Source organism: Perca fluviatilis, chromosome 17 (genome assembly GCF_010015445.1).
Source record: "Perca fluviatilis chromosome 17, GENO_Pfluv_1.0, whole genome shotgun sequence".
NCBI classification, from domain to species: Eukaryota; Metazoa; Chordata; class Actinopteri; order Perciformes; family Percidae; genus Perca; species Perca fluviatilis.
This window is the reverse complement of record NC_053128.1, coordinates 15,932,257-15,949,269: the sequence shown is the minus strand read 5'-3', so window position 1 is coordinate 15,949,269 and position 17,013 is coordinate 15,932,257. Positions and strand designations below refer to the sequence as shown.

At 40.5% G+C, this 17,013-nt stretch overlaps 1 protein-coding gene across 1 annotated transcript in view; it reads left to right on the top strand.

Annotated features, from left to right (window-relative positions):
- The window catches only part of si:dkey-1d7.3 (transmembrane protein 132D), a 35,848-nt gene extending 19,136 nt beyond the window's left edge, over positions 1 to 16,712 (top strand). The window contains exons 5-10 of the mRNA XM_039780607.1: positions 690 to 833; positions 4,843 to 5,051; positions 10,374 to 10,554; positions 10,794 to 10,907; positions 11,054 to 11,245; positions 14,220 to 16,712. Coding sequence (XP_039636541.1) covers positions 690 to 833; positions 4,843 to 5,051; positions 10,374 to 10,554; positions 10,794 to 10,907; positions 11,054 to 11,245; positions 14,220 to 15,710 — 2,331 coding nt within the window. The 3' untranslated portion in view covers positions 15,711 to 16,712. The remainder of the gene's footprint in view (positions 1 to 689; positions 834 to 4,842; positions 5,052 to 10,373; positions 10,555 to 10,793; positions 10,908 to 11,053; positions 11,246 to 14,219) is intronic.
- Positions 16,713 to 17,013: the final 301 nt, after the last annotated feature.

Below are 17,013 nucleotides of genomic sequence, written 5' to 3'. Positions count from 1 at the left end.
GTCACTCCTGGCCCATACGAATAGCGACGATTGTCAGCGATGGAGAAAGTATTCTTTCTATATCCTTTACTTAAAGCTGCAGGAGGTAGAAAGCAAAAAAACACCAGAATTTCAAGTAGAGTGGAAGCCTGCCTTCTTTAAAAAATATATGTTTTCACCCTTATAACTAAGCAGTATGCTAGTTTGGGTTTTAGAGACATGCTGCTATGTTTTGTAGTTACCCAGAGTAAATTTGATAATAAGGGATACTGACAATTAATTATTTCTGTCTGTGTGTAATTGTAAGTCATACTGAACATGCTGAATGATGAAAATGAACCTATAGCTTTGCTCAATTGCTGGGCGTCTATTTGATCAGGTAGCAGCTCCTAGGGAAGGTAATGTAGTATTAAACATTACATCCAAGACTGTTTACAGTAAGACTCTTATTGCTTACTATATCTGCTGCTGTGGAGTGAGGAGGATGAAGAAGAGGTGGACTGGATTTTTGATAAACTGAATTCCTTGTTGATTTTGAACATGTGGTGTAGTTAGAACAGCCATTCATCTTTCCCTATCTTTCATCTGACATCCAGCAATTAAACTAAACTAAACTAGGCTAATCTCAGTCTTAAAACTACTCTCATAAGTATATGAATGCATCCACAAGTGTGCCCTATTCTAATTATTTTGCCCTTCTTTCTGCACAGAACACCAATATCTTGAATACTGCTGTGCTGACGGGGAAAACGGTGTCGGTACCTGTGAAAACTCTGGCTGTGGAGGCCGATGGCTCAGTCATTGATGTGACCAACTACACCAACTGTAGGTCTACGGACGAGGATGTTCTCAGGGTAAGCCATTACAACCACAAACTTAATCAGCTTGGATTAAAATACTTACTGTAATCATTTCCATGTTGCACTATGGAACTAAAAGGGCATTAGAGAGTGCAGACTTTTGCCAAATGCACTATCTCACAATGTGAAAAATAATTTGTGTATTCGTGCGCCGCTCAAAAATGTAATGGGTCGTTACTGGCCCATGCTACATGTATCATTAGAATTGGGCTGGTAGTTTTACCATAATCCTGCTGACAAACAGACAAACAAACCAACAAACTGAACCGAGAACATAACCTCCTTACACAGGAAATATTTTATATATAAAATGTATAGTATTTGTGATCGGGCACGTTATACTGAATACATTGTTTTTGCACTGCCAGAATTGTGGGCATACACATATATACGTAAATGCATGTTCACAGTCCTTTCCTTTTATGGCAGCTATGTAACTGTCCAGTGTATCTCGCAAATATATATTATTTACAAGATTTTTCAATAAATGTTAAATGGGCTGCATTTACTGTATATAGCGCCTTTCTACCTTACCGGACAAAGTGTTTTACAATTTGACTCTCATTCACCCATTCACACACCCATTCATACAACGATGGTGGCGGAACTGCCAGGCAAGGCGCTGGTTGCCAGGTGAGCAAATTCAGTGTTATGCTCAAGGAAAATTTAACACAGGGACAAGAGGAGCAGGGGATTGAACCACCAACCTTGTGATTATCGGCCTGCGCTACATCCTGAGTAGTATGACTCAGTGGATGTAGACTGTGGGTAAAAGCTGCTGTTTTGGCCGGCATTCTCTTCCCCTTTTAGCTATCTCCGCTATTTATGGAATTTTGCAAGGGCACTGTTGCTGCATCCAGGGCTTAGTGCTGCCCAAGACGATTCTGATTGGTTTACAGAAATACAAACAAGCCAGAGCATTTTTCCCCTATAGCAGAGCAATGTTGAATAAAGGTGCTTCCAGACCTTTTTCTAGCACTGTGGAGGTCTGTGGAGGTCTGGCTATACAAGACTACCTCCTGAGCCACATCCATCCCAGTAGAGTTTCGCCTTTGTGCCACCCAACAAGTTAATCTTAAATGTGTACGCACCCTCTACAGTATGCATAGATAATATATAATCCACTGAATGCATGTCAAACTAATGGAAAAATAACTTTTTTATACACAAAAAACATTTGCAGCCTTTGTTTCTCCTATATTACATTTCAATATGAACTGAATATATCATTCAGGCCTAGTTTGCATAGAAAAACAAGATGCATTCTGGTGTATATAACTCTTAAAACATCCACTGTTACTGTGCCATCATATTTGTGTGTGTGTGTGTGTGTGTGTGTGTGTGTGTGTGTGTGTGTGTGTGTGTGTGTGTGTGTGTGTGTGTGTGTGTGTGTGTGTGTGTGTGTGTGTGTGTGTGTGTGTGTGTGTGTGTGTGTGTGTGTGTGTGTGTGTGGATAAAAGCAGCCTCTTCCATATGGCATTAGAGATTGAGCTCCTGATCCAAGCACTCAGTCCATAAGCACAGTGATTTGACCTTTTGTGTAATGTATCCATGTTATTGGGACAGTAGAAACAGAGAGAGGAAGAAAAGGAATTATATTATATTCCATGAGACGGCAGGGCAGCCAATGGCTTTGTGAGTGTGAGGCGGTGTGCTTAGTGTAGTAAGCTTAAGAGAGTGCGAAAGAGCCCAAAAGAGGGAGCCTGTGTTTGTAATGATTTTCAGTAGAGGAACTTAATCCAGTTATTTTTGTGTCTCTGAATGGTCACTTCCTGCAGTCACTGACCCTTTTCAGAGCAATGTCACTGACCAGTATAATCAGGTCTTTTAAAGTATAACTGCTACAAGGGTGAATTTCTATAAGGGATTGATTTACATACAGTACACATACTCTTAGATTTAACTAACATAACATCGGTTGTGTGTACATGGAAAGAACAAGAATAGTTGTGTGGTTGCATGTTTGACCTCTTTTAAGCAACATATTGATTTTTTTTTGCAGTGGAACAAGCTGACATATTAACATGTTATCGTATTATAAAATCGTTATTTGGAACAAGCAAACAGTTGCCTGTTTGCACAGTCAGCAGATGCACTGCAACATTAACATTCATTTAGAGTTGTGTTTCTGGCCAACTGTTGATTAGAAGTTCAATAACCACTCTCCGTTTGGTCTGATTTGGTCTCCACCAACTCCTGAACCAGCTAGTTAGTAACTTTGTTAGTTAGACGCTAAGAAGTTCCATAATTACAGTCATTCGACCAATATTTTAATATATTGATTGTTGCATCTTTAATCATGTTTACTTTTTCACTTTTTCACTTTTATTGACCATTAAGAATACATCCTATAACATTTTATATAGGGGTATATACAGCTGTATATATACTGTTCAAACCCAACTTGGAAAAACTTGTTTTAGACACTTTGCTCTTCATTTCTTTTGAAGATTTGAAAACATTGAGGGCTTTAAATGTTACTTTTCTTAATGAGTAACCACGGTTTTCTGTGTGTACTGTATGTACTGTAAGTATGTATGTATTGTTGTGAATGTCTGTGTGTGTTGTCCATGCTCATACTATATATACTTTCTTGTGTGCAGGTCTTACTTGAAAAAGATATCTTGATCTCAATGAGATTACTTAAATACATGATAAATGCATTGCCATGAAAACCTTAAATGCAGATTGATTTGAAAAGTTTTCACTGTGCTTAAATTGTATCAAAGTTTCACAAATCTGCTTATAGATTTTCAAAATGAACAGAAATGAACCGAAAACAATGGAAGACAAAACATTCAGATTTCTAAAAATACATTTGCAAAATGGGTAGCTGTATGGATAATTGAAACATGCAAAACCACAGGTACTGGTATTTTAAAATACAACATTCTCAAGGCTCACAACAAGTGCATGTAGACCAAAGAGTAAAGAAGGAAGTGCTAAAGTAATGCCAAAGGAACATTTTAAATAGCAGGATAAATAAGGATTTTTTTTATTTCTGATCGTGTTGATTTTTATCAACATGTCTCATTGCTGAGCTGAAAAAAAAAATCCACATAATTTAAGTGCTTATAAAGTTAATGTGTTTCGTCCATCGACCCATCTAAAGTACATGTACAGTAATTGCACTGGAGACATTAGAGACTTTGGTCTGGACCAGTCAGCATGATGGGAAAAGGTCTTCACAGACTGGTCTCCATTAACATTTCCACAGGAGTTCAAGTTGACTTACCTTGGACGTCATTCCTCCCTCTGCCTCCTCACTTTTTTCCGCCTCCCTCTTTTCACCTCCCTCTCTCCTGTGCTACACGCTACTCTCCAGTCTGGTACCCTACAATTACCGCTATGGAGCCACTGGTTTGTTAAGATAAGTGAGGTGGCAGTGGAGATAGGCCTCCAATCTGAAATAAACCAACTGCTGTGTCTCACCTCATTGCTCTCACTGGTGGGGGACCGCAACGCTCCCGCCTACCACACAGCACTACAGGAACAGTCTAATTTAAGGCAGAGCTAATTTATATTCCATAACAGTTTCATAGAGACCCTGTTCGGGAATTTACATGACATAAACCGAAGTATTGTGTGATTCCTCGGCCAGACGAAATTAATAAAATGTGTTTGTTTGTGTGGTTTTAGCTTATTTCTATTGGTGCCTCTGTTCCACCTCTCCTCTCTTTGTCAGTTCTTACTAAAACTTTCTTATTCATTTTCCATTGGGCTTTACATGGAAAAGCCTCTGCTAGTGTTTGTCCAGAGAAAGTTGTATCCAAATCACAAGATGCTTACGTTCTGACAGCTCAGTCCCAACTCTAGCCCAGTGATTCCTAAAGGGACTCTGAACTTTTTAAAATCACTTTCTTGCCCAGTCAAATAAATGTTTATAGAGTGACAGACCAGCAAGAAGGAAAGGGCTGTCTTTGTTTTCAGACCAGATGCAAACACAAGACATTGCCTCATTAACCTTTCCTCTTTCTCTTTTTTTCTTCTCTGTCTTGTCCAGGTGTCGGAGCGATGTGAATATGTGTATGTAAACGGGAAGGAGACAAGAGGGAAGAGCAGGGTGATGGTCAACTTTACATACGGTTTCCTGAGTGCCCAGCTGGAGATGAGTGTATGGATGCCTCGCCTGCCCTTGCTCATCGATGTGGCCGACCCCGAGCTCAGCCAGATAAAGGGCTGGAGGGTCCCGGTTACTACAGGCAACAGGAGGTAAGGCCAGGCCATTTCTGTGTCAAACAGTTGCATCTGTTGTTGTGAGAGCTCCTGTTGTAGCTTGATTTTGAGGTTGCCATGTGAAAGAAATCATTTCAAACTGTAGAAGTGCTGCTGTATGAGCACACTGCTGCTGTATGAGTCAGATACAGGTACAGTAGGCACTGGGGGACTTGGTTTAAAAACCTTTTTAATAATTTTGTCGAAAGCAAAGGTGGTGCAAAGCCCTAAGTCAAGACCAACAAGTCCCACATTAAGACAAGTCCTAAACAAGTCATTAGGCTAACTTTACTTCCTGCCACCTATTAATGACAGATAGCTTACGTTAGACATGGCCCATGGTTAATTGAATTTAAAAGACAATAAGACTACTAAATATATACAGCAATTTTGTTGCCACCCTGACAAATTACTAATTTACTTAGCTCCTAGCTAACATTAATACCCCTTTAAGCGTCTGTATGGAACGCACCGGGCAGAGCAGCAGCTCAGCGGCGCTTTAAGATGACGTGGTATTAAGAGCGACAACGGTAGCGAGTAGTATGAAAGCCCGAAATGCCGCGTAGGGAGGGTGGTTGGGGTGGTGGATGTGTCAAACAACGAAGGACTTTCACCCAGGAGACCGGGGTTCCTGTCCCGTTGTTGTCCTGTGTGTCACTGAAACGTAAATTTTATAACCACACCCACGATCTTTCCGTAAACCTAACTGCCCCGTTCTTGTGCCACATGTCAGTTAAACGTACGTCCCGACCCAGAGCGTCAAAAGTGACAAACAAACGCGTTTAGATATGGAGACCTTTAGCGTCCATAACAACTCCAAAGGCACATGCCCAAGCGTCCAAATTTTACGGGATGGGAGTGAGAATGTGTTGCAAACATCATTAACGCTAGCCAAGTCCATTACTGTTCTCTGTGAGGCCATCTTCACTTGTGATTTTTGAATCAAATGTTTTGCATGTTGCTGCAAGGTTTTTTTGTGACCACAATCTTGCGAAAATCTGAAGTATGATGTTTGTGTGCTGGTCTGCGCTGACAAAAGCACTTTTGTCAGTTGTCAGAAAAATTAAGAGTTGATTCACTGCACCCATTTTTTATAATATATTTTTTGTATCCTTACACTCAGCAAGGACATTAAGTCATTTCAAGTCAAAAATAATTTGCTGTAAGAAAGAATTCTCTGGGAAAGTTTGTTTTTTCTGTTAAATTTAATTTGTTTAGGTGGCCTTTTCATTCATAAGCAACCCATCATTTGGTAATGCACTTGACCCTGTAGTGATATTTAAAAGGAGAAAGCATTAGCTGTGCTGATGTACACTGAGTTAGCCATGCAAGAAATCTTATTTTTCTTTGTGAAGTTTATAATAATCAGTTTTGTTGACAGCAGTGTCAGGGAGATGTGCTTTCAGATGTATGGTAAGGTCTGTAGTTATTGGTGATATTGAATTGGATTACAGCATATTGAGAGGTGTGCTTTTTAATATCCGTCTGCATACTGTAAATGCAGTCAGTCTCATAAAACCATCACATATGGGTTTGGTGCGTTAGTGGGTAGGACACTGTAGAGGCAATACAGTTGCCCTGGAGACAAAGGTTAGTGGGATTTCACTCAATACTTACAGTAAAGTCATTATTTTTTCACTCAATACTAATGATGGTGGTCGACTGATGGGCTGTTTCCCGGGGTAAAAACTCTTTGAGGCTTTCATCTCCCAAAACATTCAATACCCACAAACAGATACTAGGTCAGAAATGTGATATTACTATGGTGATTGTAATGGCCAGCCTAATTTTCTGTGCCATGCTTGTTGTGTTTCTGCGTGCTACAGTGTTGGACATGTATATGTATGCATAGTGGAGAAGCAACTGGAATTTCTGTCTAATTGGTAGCTACAGAACAGACTGGTATTAGACTTCATACACTAGGGCTTCATACACAAAATGTAAATTCAGTTTATTTACTTTGACTCTGTGGATTGATGAAACATCCTCACCCCTGCTTTGCTTTCTTTTCTTTTTGTGGGTGTATAGCATCAGGTTGTAACAGATTATGATTTGCAGTAGAGTTTTTACTGTTATTTAAAAACTTGTTGGATTCAAAATGGATTGAAATAAACACTATTATCAGTTAACACTAACAGAGTTTTTTTTTCAAATTTATAATGAGATGGTATTTGTTGATGTTAATTGGCTGCCAGCTGGCAACCTAATAGAAGGCATAATGTCTCAAGGGTCATCAAAGAACTAATTGAAAAATTGAGACTCAACATAAAAACGTAAATCTTTTGTGTTCAAGTGTTTTTGGAAATCAGCAAGTCAGTAAGTACAAAAAATGCAATTAAACAAATGCTACAAAAGCTGAAATTTCAAAGTCTCGTACTTTGAATCCAATCAAAGACAAATATAAGACAAAAATATAGATTGAACTTGAAATAAGTTAAAACAGTTAATTCTCTGCTAAAGTAATTCATAACCTCCATAGACAAAAAGACTGAAGAAAGAGTTAGTTTGCTGCCTGCTGTTGAGTCACACTTATTTAATTCAAGCAGCATCTCCATCACATGTTAAGTTCTGACCTCAGGCAATATAATAATGATGTTTATTTGGACTGTAGCTCCTGACAATAGTTTTCTGCCTGCAGTATAAAAGCACACCCGCCAGCCCTCCAGCACACCTGTGGTGCAGTGCGTTGCAGACCAGCTGTGCCTACTACGATAATGATGCAGAATGATCATTGCTGAGGGGTTTGAGGATGGTTCACAACTTAACCTCCATCGGCCACAAACAAACCAGTCAGCCGTGGGATCCTGCTTAATGTAACTTAAATTAATTTAGAAGGAAAGGTCACTCTGCAAATGTTTTGTGCCTCAACGGCATCAACAGCCACACTGTTGGTCTCCAGTTTTGTTCTTGAGTTGATAGTCTCTCTGCTGGCCACTACAAATGACATTTAGGAGTTCACATCACAGATTAACTGCATGATTTTGTCGTGTCATTGTTTAACTATTGTTGTTTACTTATCTCTCCTATGTATAAATAAGGAGGGATAAGCACTCATACAATGCATATTTATTTGTGAATGAGTCTCATGCTGTTTACTCAATAATTCAGTCATTTGGTTGAAGCTTGGTTGAAAAATACATGCTGTTTTGCAGCAGATTCTTAAAATTCACATCACACTGAATTTACACTTCAGTAACTTCACATAATTGTGTAGAAGAATGCATGTAATAACACATCTTTCATAATTCTGTGCTTAAAGTGCTCATATTATGCTCATTTTCAGGTTCATAATTGTATTTAGAGGTTGTACCAGAATAGGTTTGTATGGTTTAATTTTCAAAAAAACACTATATTTTTGTTGTACTGCACATTGCTGCAGCTCCTCTTTTCACCCTGTGTGTTGAGCTCTCTGTTTTAGCTACCAAGTGAGCCATCTCACTTCTGTACCATCTTTGTTGGGAGTCGCAGATGCGCAGTAAGCAGGGCATGAAATTAACACCCGATCACCCGCCAAATGCGGGTGAATTTTGCAATTGCCGAGTAACACTGTCAATCTACCTGCCACATTGGAAGGTAGCCATTGAGAATTGAGTGATTCAGATGCGTAACTATCGGTAAGCAGGGTACACGGTTGCTTACGGGCCTGGTCCAATCAGGGGCCCGCATCACTGGAAGACATTGATTGACAGCCGGGGCTCCCTATTCCCACGTGACCGTCCTGCCAACATGTTTACATTATAAAATCAATGTACACTGTAACGATATTTCACTCTAAAGTCTCTGAAAGTTGCTGCTGTTTCAATCTTGTCAGCTGTCTGCAGCGGGCGGGGCTGTTGCTCCATTTCGACTGACGCGCACAAACACACACAAACACACACAAACACACACGGTGGATGCAGGAAAAAACGCACATGAGACCTAGATGATGACCTAAATTGCGGACAGCTACGCTCATTATTGTAAGTGCAATGATAAGTTAAAGTCCAATAAGTACTTTATCAAACCGTATGAATGTGTGTCCCAGACCAGGATAGGAAATTAACTAACAATGTAAAGATCAACAAGCCACTGACAGATATGTTCATATTTGATTCATTCAATAAATAATTATTTTGTGTCTTAAATCCACCAGCCGTTTTCAAATTATACCAACATCATCATCCTGAGCCTTTTTGGTAAGGTTCCTTGAAAATCTCAGCCCAGAGTAATTAATTAATAGTACTAATTATTATTCTCCCCAAAACAAGATTCCTTTTTATTTATTATTTTATTTTTAAGAACTGTACAAAAAAAGTTGCAACTTTTCACAACATTCACCAGTGTTTTTTGGTTGTTGTGGTGCGCTTAGGCTACTCCTGATTTTGTCAGTCATCTCATCTCTTATATGCAGTGGTGTAACGAGCCAACACCGGACCCCTATGCAGTATTATCAAGGCGGGACCCCCTACTACAGCACGTGATGACGGTGCAATGTCCATGAGTAGGCTACCATGAATAGGACAGGATAGGATCATAGGGACACAGCAAGTCCTGTTTTTCACCTTCACCAAAAAACTGGCTGGAAAAAGTCACTGTGGCAGGTGGATTTAAAAATTCACCTGCCACAGTGGCTGGTGGTCAAAAAAGTTAACTTCATGCCCTGGCAGTAAGTACTGCTAGCTTGTCAGTTGCAGTATGAGGGAGTGCCATGCTAGCAGCTAGGCGAGCATTATAACGTGTGTTACAAAGGGACGCACATTTGTCACGGAAGTAAAGGCTGGACTACAATAGAGCTGTTTGGAGCAGTTTGTGAACAGTGTTTTCTGTTGGAGATGGTAAGTCCCTTTGGGGTGGACTTTGGGCTTTTTCACTTTGTAAACCTATAACGTGCACAAAAAGATATATAACACAATAAAGGAAAGGGGAAAAGCCAAAAAGCACAATATGAGCACTTTAAATTATTAGTTTGACATTTTTTTGCTTTCTTGAAGAAGATACCACTTTAATGCCTGTGCGCTAAACAACAACTTGTCATTTACACTTTGGTTTTTGTATGGTTAAACTAAGGATTTATAATGTGTTAATGTGTTAGCTTCAGAGGTGCTGCTCGACGAATTCTGTCCTCTTAGGACAGAGGCAGGCTAACTGTTTCCCTATGCTTCCAGTCTTTATGCTAAGCTAAGCTAGCTGCCTCTTGACTGTGACTTCACATTTAGCATACGGGTATGAACATTATATCAATCTTATCATCCAAGTCGCTGCAAAAAAAAAAGTTTCCTTAACTATTCCTTTGAACTGTAAATAAAGTATGTGACTTATTGTGTTACCTTTGTGAATCAGGTCGACATGGGACAGTGAGGAAGAGGAGGAGATGAGGAAGGGCAGGGGTTGCATGCTGCAGTACCAGCACTCTACACTCAGGGTGCTAACACCATTCATGGCCCAGACCGATGCTGAGGCGCCATCTGACCCGCTTACTGGTGCAGACCCTGTTGAGTACTTCCTGGGTCCTGACTGGCAGGTAAAAACATTTAACAGTCTGACTGAAGATGACATGCTAGCACTTAGCAGCATTTAGGTTATCCAGTCTTAAATGGGTTTGTCCGAAAATAGATAGAAGTTCAATGGACCAGAAGTTACAACACCTAGCTTGACACTGAATTAGTGGAACGATAATAATCATAAATTATCGCAGCAGATTTGGGTAAGGATTTAATGCAATTAACGTTTTTCTCTCTCTTTTTTTTTTTTTATTGACAGGTGGATGTGACCAATCTTGTACGCTCTTCTCTAAAAGTGGCAGATCCTGATGTAGCCAGGATGCAGGATGGGGTGGTGCTGCAGGGACGGGCTGTGGGCACTACTACTGTACAGGTGAGCCATGGCTGTGATCTTGGTTAGGTTTCTGTGTGTGAGTGTGAGTGTGTGCGTGCGTGCGTGCGTGCGATTTTAACCGGTGCAGTGCATGCTAGAATCATGAATATCCATCTGCAGTTCGGATGAGGTTTAACATTTTGCAGGTGCTGTCCCCTCTGACATCATTGGCCCTGGCTGAGAGGAGCATCAAGGTGCTGGATGATAAAGTGAGTGTGACAGAGCTGGGGGTGCAGTTGGTATCTGGGCTCTCTCTGTCCCTGCAGCTCAGTCCAGGGAGCACCAGGGCCATCGTCGCAACAGCAACCACAAGGCAGATGATCACTCAGCTCAAACAGGTAAGTAACTGGAAAATTGTAAAGCACAAAACATAAAACTGTGGGGTACAGCTCAGCTGTTTGTGATGGTGCTCGTCTCTTTTAATGCCCTTTTTATGTTAGTTTTACAGTGACTCATTTTTAGCCATGCCACATAACTTGTGAAAGCCAGTTCAACAGAGTGTGAAAATCAGATGGGACAAGAAATAAACAAATGCGGTGAATCGTGTACGTAACAATAGATTATAAATTCAATGTGAGATTATGAATGTGTGTCTGCGTATAGAGGGATTATTTATGATCAAGAGTAAATCATGGATCCATTCTTTTATTCAGATTTTGAGAAAATATTCATAGAATTTTTTTCATCAGGGGGCTTACATAAGAGCAGAAACATAAATGCTGAATTCAGATTGCTATAGGCTGTTATTAAATATCAAAGGTAAGAGCCTCTTGTGTCTGCATTCATTCTAATCGTGTAATTATTTATTGGCTTTTTAACAAGTAAGCTGTTTCCCTCTTGTAGTGAGCTGCTACCATTGCAGCTATGATTTTGACTTTGTGTGCAAAGTCTAAAAACATCCCTTTTTTCTTTTTCTTGTTGCATCCTAAAAACGTGGGCACATTTAACAAGCAGGCCCCCGGCATTCATCATTGTCTCCCACTGACAAGCTTCCTTCTTTTATTACCAGCGTGGAAACACTCACAGATACATGTATAATAAAGCAGGCAGGATAAAGCAAAAGCATGAATTTCATCAACATCCTCACAGAACTGCTTAAGACCAACACGCTTCTTGCACTGTTAGCAGATTAGAAAAAAAAAAGATTTGCGTTGCTGCTTTTTGATTTTCCCGCATGCAAATCAAACCTTGTACATAAGACTTTAGTATTGATTTTAGTGTTTAGATTTAGGATTTAGCACTTAATCATAGGCTGGCTGAAGCCAAAGGAATTCCCTACATTGCAGGCGTAGTTAACCCTGATTTACTGATTCATTGATTTGATTGATTTTAATTTTGATTTAATTTGATTAGATCGTAAATCTACTGGGTTGTATACATGTGTGGAGAGTGCATTATTAGGAATTTATAGTAGTTGTGACCAGCAGGGAGACAACTTGCTTGCATCATATTGTGTTTGAGCAGCAGTAGTTGTGCTACAACCACGTCAAGTGTTTGGCAAGACATCTGTAGGGACGGAATCGTTGCAAAGCATTATGTTCAATGAAACATTTAATTTAATATATCTGGGTACAGGTGTATACGATCATGCAAGGAATCAAAAGGTCCTAGAAAGGGTCCCTCACCTGTTGTTGAGAGGTGGTTGGAGGGAAATAAAACCTCTACATTTGGTGGATGACAGGGTATTATATCTGGTCGAAGGATAGAGGAGAGAAGTGGCATTTTGACTTTAGAAAGTCACTTCGAGAGAAACTCTGAATAAAGGAAGAAAAATCTAACTTGTTTCTGGAGGGAAATTTTGGTACCGCATAGTTGGAGATGGAAATAGGCACTGGTCTCTGTTGGAGTGATACAGTATGTAAAATGTGCCACTTATCCTTGTGGAGTCCTGGCTTGCAAGTCAGATTATCTTTTGAAAAAAGTATTTCGTCTCATGTTTGGACTAAAAAAAACTTTGCACTGTAGAGATGACCATATTTACCTCAACAGTTCCTAGTGTTATTAGATTTAATATTCTTTTCGATATGTGTTGGGGAAATGTGGTATTAATCAGCATTGTTAGTTATTATATTGTGAAAAAATGTGAAAGCACTGCAGGATCAGTGTCTCTTGCACAGAGATGGATTTCAACTGTGTAAATCCAGGCCAAAAGCAGAAAGAAAGAAATGCCCATGTTTAGTGATAACCACACTATTCAACATTCATTAAAGTTTTCTCCAGTGAGGTTGTATCCTGCACAGGGAGCAGAAGCAGTACTGTATATGCACCACAAACAATATCATTCAGAACAATTTCATTGTAAACCCTCTGTGAGGGGAGGCTTAAAATTACACTTTAAACTTGCTATGACAAAATTGCGTGCTATTAATGTATCCTAAATATTTATTTTCCAGCAACGATATAATGTGCTTCTACAGAGAGGATTTGAATTGCCACAACAGCCAATTTATGCAACAATCACCTTAAGGGTGTAATGATATTTTTTCTTTGCCTCCCAGAATGTGAACTCATTGTGTTCACAGCCCCGACTGTCATCTGCCGTTATCATGCTGTGTGAGAGAGCGGAAGAGGCAGACAGGGTGCACAGATGACCATTTTAAAAGCTCACTCACACATTTAGCCGTGGCAGCTTGCCCATTTTAAACCAGCTCCCCGACACAGGCATGGGGCAGCAATTAGGCGGTCCATAGCTGTTAGTGCGACAGCTCACTTTACCTACAGTACACTGTCGCTGTGGCTGGTCTGCCCCTGTCAATAACAAACTACTGGATCCATGCCAGTGCAGATGACCATCCAATTGTGTATGCGATGGCAAGCTGTTAATGTTCTGCTCATGGGGATTCATAATGTATTCAAAACCACAAATATAGGTTAGGTCTGTGGCGACACAGTGGCTCACATTAGCAACAGGAAATAGGTCATTGTGTATGAATGTGATTGGATTGGCTCTTAACATGACCCTTGTCGCTGTACTTTTTTGTTCTTGTTTAAAGGACTTTCATTATAATCTCTTCATCCACTTTTGTTAAATTATAATTCATACTCTGACTTCATAAGACTATATGGAACAATAACACCCTACTGAGTTTAATCATAAAGAGATTAGCTCAGGCAATTTATGTTATTAACTAGTATAAGAAAATTGCTCTCACTGAAGGCAGGAGGGAGGATATTGGTTTGCTTTTCTACATTTGAACTCTGTATTTCTTAGGTATCACAGTCTTTTCTTTCTTTTTTTACCTTTCTTTCTTTCTTTCTTTCTTTCTTTCTTTCTTTCTTTCTTTCTTTCTTTCTTTCTTTCTTTCTTTTTAGGAGGCAGTGGTCAGTTGCTGGGTTCAGTTCAGCGATGGCGCAGTCACTCCACTGGAGCTGTTTGACCGCAGCATCTACTCTCTGACAGTCTCTACCCCAGATGAGGGGGTGGCCACAGTACGCCGCACCCCGCAGTCCACATTTGTAGTAGCACAAGGTGAAGGTGAAGGCCAGGGGGCGCTAGTGAGAGTGGAGCTGAGGATCTGTGAGGAATGCCAGAAGTCCAAGAGGAAGAGCAAGTTGGCGGTGGGCACGGCGCGCCTCAGGATCAACTTCCAGAGTAGCAGCAGAGTCGTGGCAGTAGAAGGTGGTGGTGGGGTTGGCACTGATGTAAATAAAGATTTTGATGGTGGTGCATTAGAATTGGTAGGTGAGCTTAAAACGACGGTGACATCACAGCGTGCTGTCGAGGATGGGGATAAATGGCCGTTCAGAAGCAAAGTACCTGACCAGCGGGAGTCCACCACTGCAGAAACTACCACCTCAACCACATTATCAACAACCTCTATGATTGAAACTACAACCAGAGCTATGAGAGGTAAGACATATACTGTCATTCCCACGACTGCCACTACAACTATGAGCAAACCGAGCTTTAATACACCACTGAGCACTGCCAGGCCTATAGATACAACAGTGGGTTTAGTTAGTAAAGGAGAAGGGCAGAAGATAAGCTATGGAAACATGCTTGATAACCCCAATTCACCTCCTAAAAAAGACATTCCTAAAGCAGAGGTGACACCCAAGAAAGAGCCTCCCAAATCTAAAACTCCGAAAGTAGTTGAGAGCGACCTCATTAGGACATTCAGAGCCATGTTGGACATGGAAATCGGCATGTATGCTTTGGTGGGGGTCTCCTGTGTCGCTATCTTGGCTTTTTTGCTCAACTGTGCTTCGTATAACCTCTGTTTCCGGAATCACAAGACCCCCCTACAGGCAGGCCCGGCACTCATCGGGGACCCGAAGGATCACAAGCATGACTGGGTGTGGCTGGTGAGCAGCAACGATGGCACACCCGCTCCAGGTGGCCCGGCTCAAGTATCCACGCTAAAACGTGAGGCTCACCGCCCTCTGGAGTCCCGTCACTCCATAGACACCATCGACCACCGCAACCTGGAGGGCACCCTGCCCACTGTGAGTGCCCCCGCTGTCCCTGAAAGAACTGCCACCCTGGGCCGCAGCAAAGCCAGCTCCCAACAGCAGCAGTTTAAGGTAAAGGCGATCGACCCCATGGCGAACCGTTCAGCCACCTTGCTGGCTAGGCCACATCGCAACGAGCCGCTTCATTCCCCCACCAGTAAGCGGAACCAGGTCCAGTTCACCACCTTCACCACGCTGGACATCAAGCACTTGGCTGCACTGAAGAAGAATGGTGTGGACTTAAACTGGGCCAACCAGCAGACGCAGCAACACCAGGCACCTGCCGAGCCCCAGTTACCTTTACCTGACATGCCGTGGCCTGTAGTCAAACCTCTAGCAGAGCCCCAGTGAGTTAGTTAGGGTGTTTCTATGTGTGTGTATGAGTGTAAGTGAGTAAGAGAGAGAGAGAGAGAGAGAGAGAGAGAGAGGGAATAAAAAGTGTACATACACAGCAAGTTCTGGTGTAGAATGTATGAAGAAAAGAAGCTAGCTTTTGTTTGTTTTTTTGTTTTGATAAAAGATACAGTAAATCACTTTAGAGGATGTATTTATTGAGATTAGATAAAGGACATTTTATATTAAACTATGTGCTAAGTGAAGCCTGTAAATACATTATGTAATGGTGTACCCATTAAGAGAAACCTAAGAAATGCTGTGTTAATTTTTTTTAAGATTAAAGGCCTGATTTTTATCCTCGAAATGCAAGGTTCTTGTATTTGAAAAATATGTGCTTTGCAGATCAGATGTTGTAAATATAAATATATCTATACTATTACTTATTTCTACATTTCTAACTCAAAACAAATGCAATTTCATCTCCTTTAACTTTTGTATGATTTTGTTGCCCCCTTAGAAATGGCTCCAGATATTGCTAGTTGTCAGGGTAAATGCAGTATGGGAGGGATTATTTCTTGTAAATAATTCTATTCTTTTCCAGCCTTTTGTACTTTTTTTCTCAGATGTGCAATGCAATTTGTCAGAGAATATGCAACATTTATCAAATTATTTTGAGCAATCTGTCACTGTAGTCTTCACCGGATATTTATTCAAATCAAATGCATGCTATGCAAATATAGTCTGTGCCGCGTTTGAGGTGGACATTGTTTCTGAATTTTTTAACAAACTTACCTTGGGCTTCAGGCTTCTCCCTGGGGCCTGCTTCTACAATTTGTAAAAATGTCTAATCTTGGTCTCTTGACATAGAGCAATACATATTCGGCTGTACGATTGTTCATGTGTGAAAGAAAAATGATGATGCCTTTTTCTATGTAATATCCTCTTATTTTGAAACCAAAATGTGACGTGTTTTTCCTATGACAACCCTATCAATAAAGAACAAAAGGATACATTTGTTATAGTTGAAATTTAATTCATTGTTTCTAAAGCCGTTAAACTAGTAAAGTATCATTCATGGGAAAGCACAGTGAATGGTTTGGATTATAGGCTAAAGCTCTGCTATGAATCAGTGGGATTTGATTATGTTTAATCACTATTGAATGTGATTCAAGGCTGATGTCATCATTCAGCGAAATGTCATACTGATAGCAAGATATTTGATGTGCCTGCCAATGTTTGGATTCTGTACTGCTGCACAAAATTACACAGAGAGCAAGAGAAAGATGGGAAAGGAGACAGTGATTCTCATTTTGTGTAT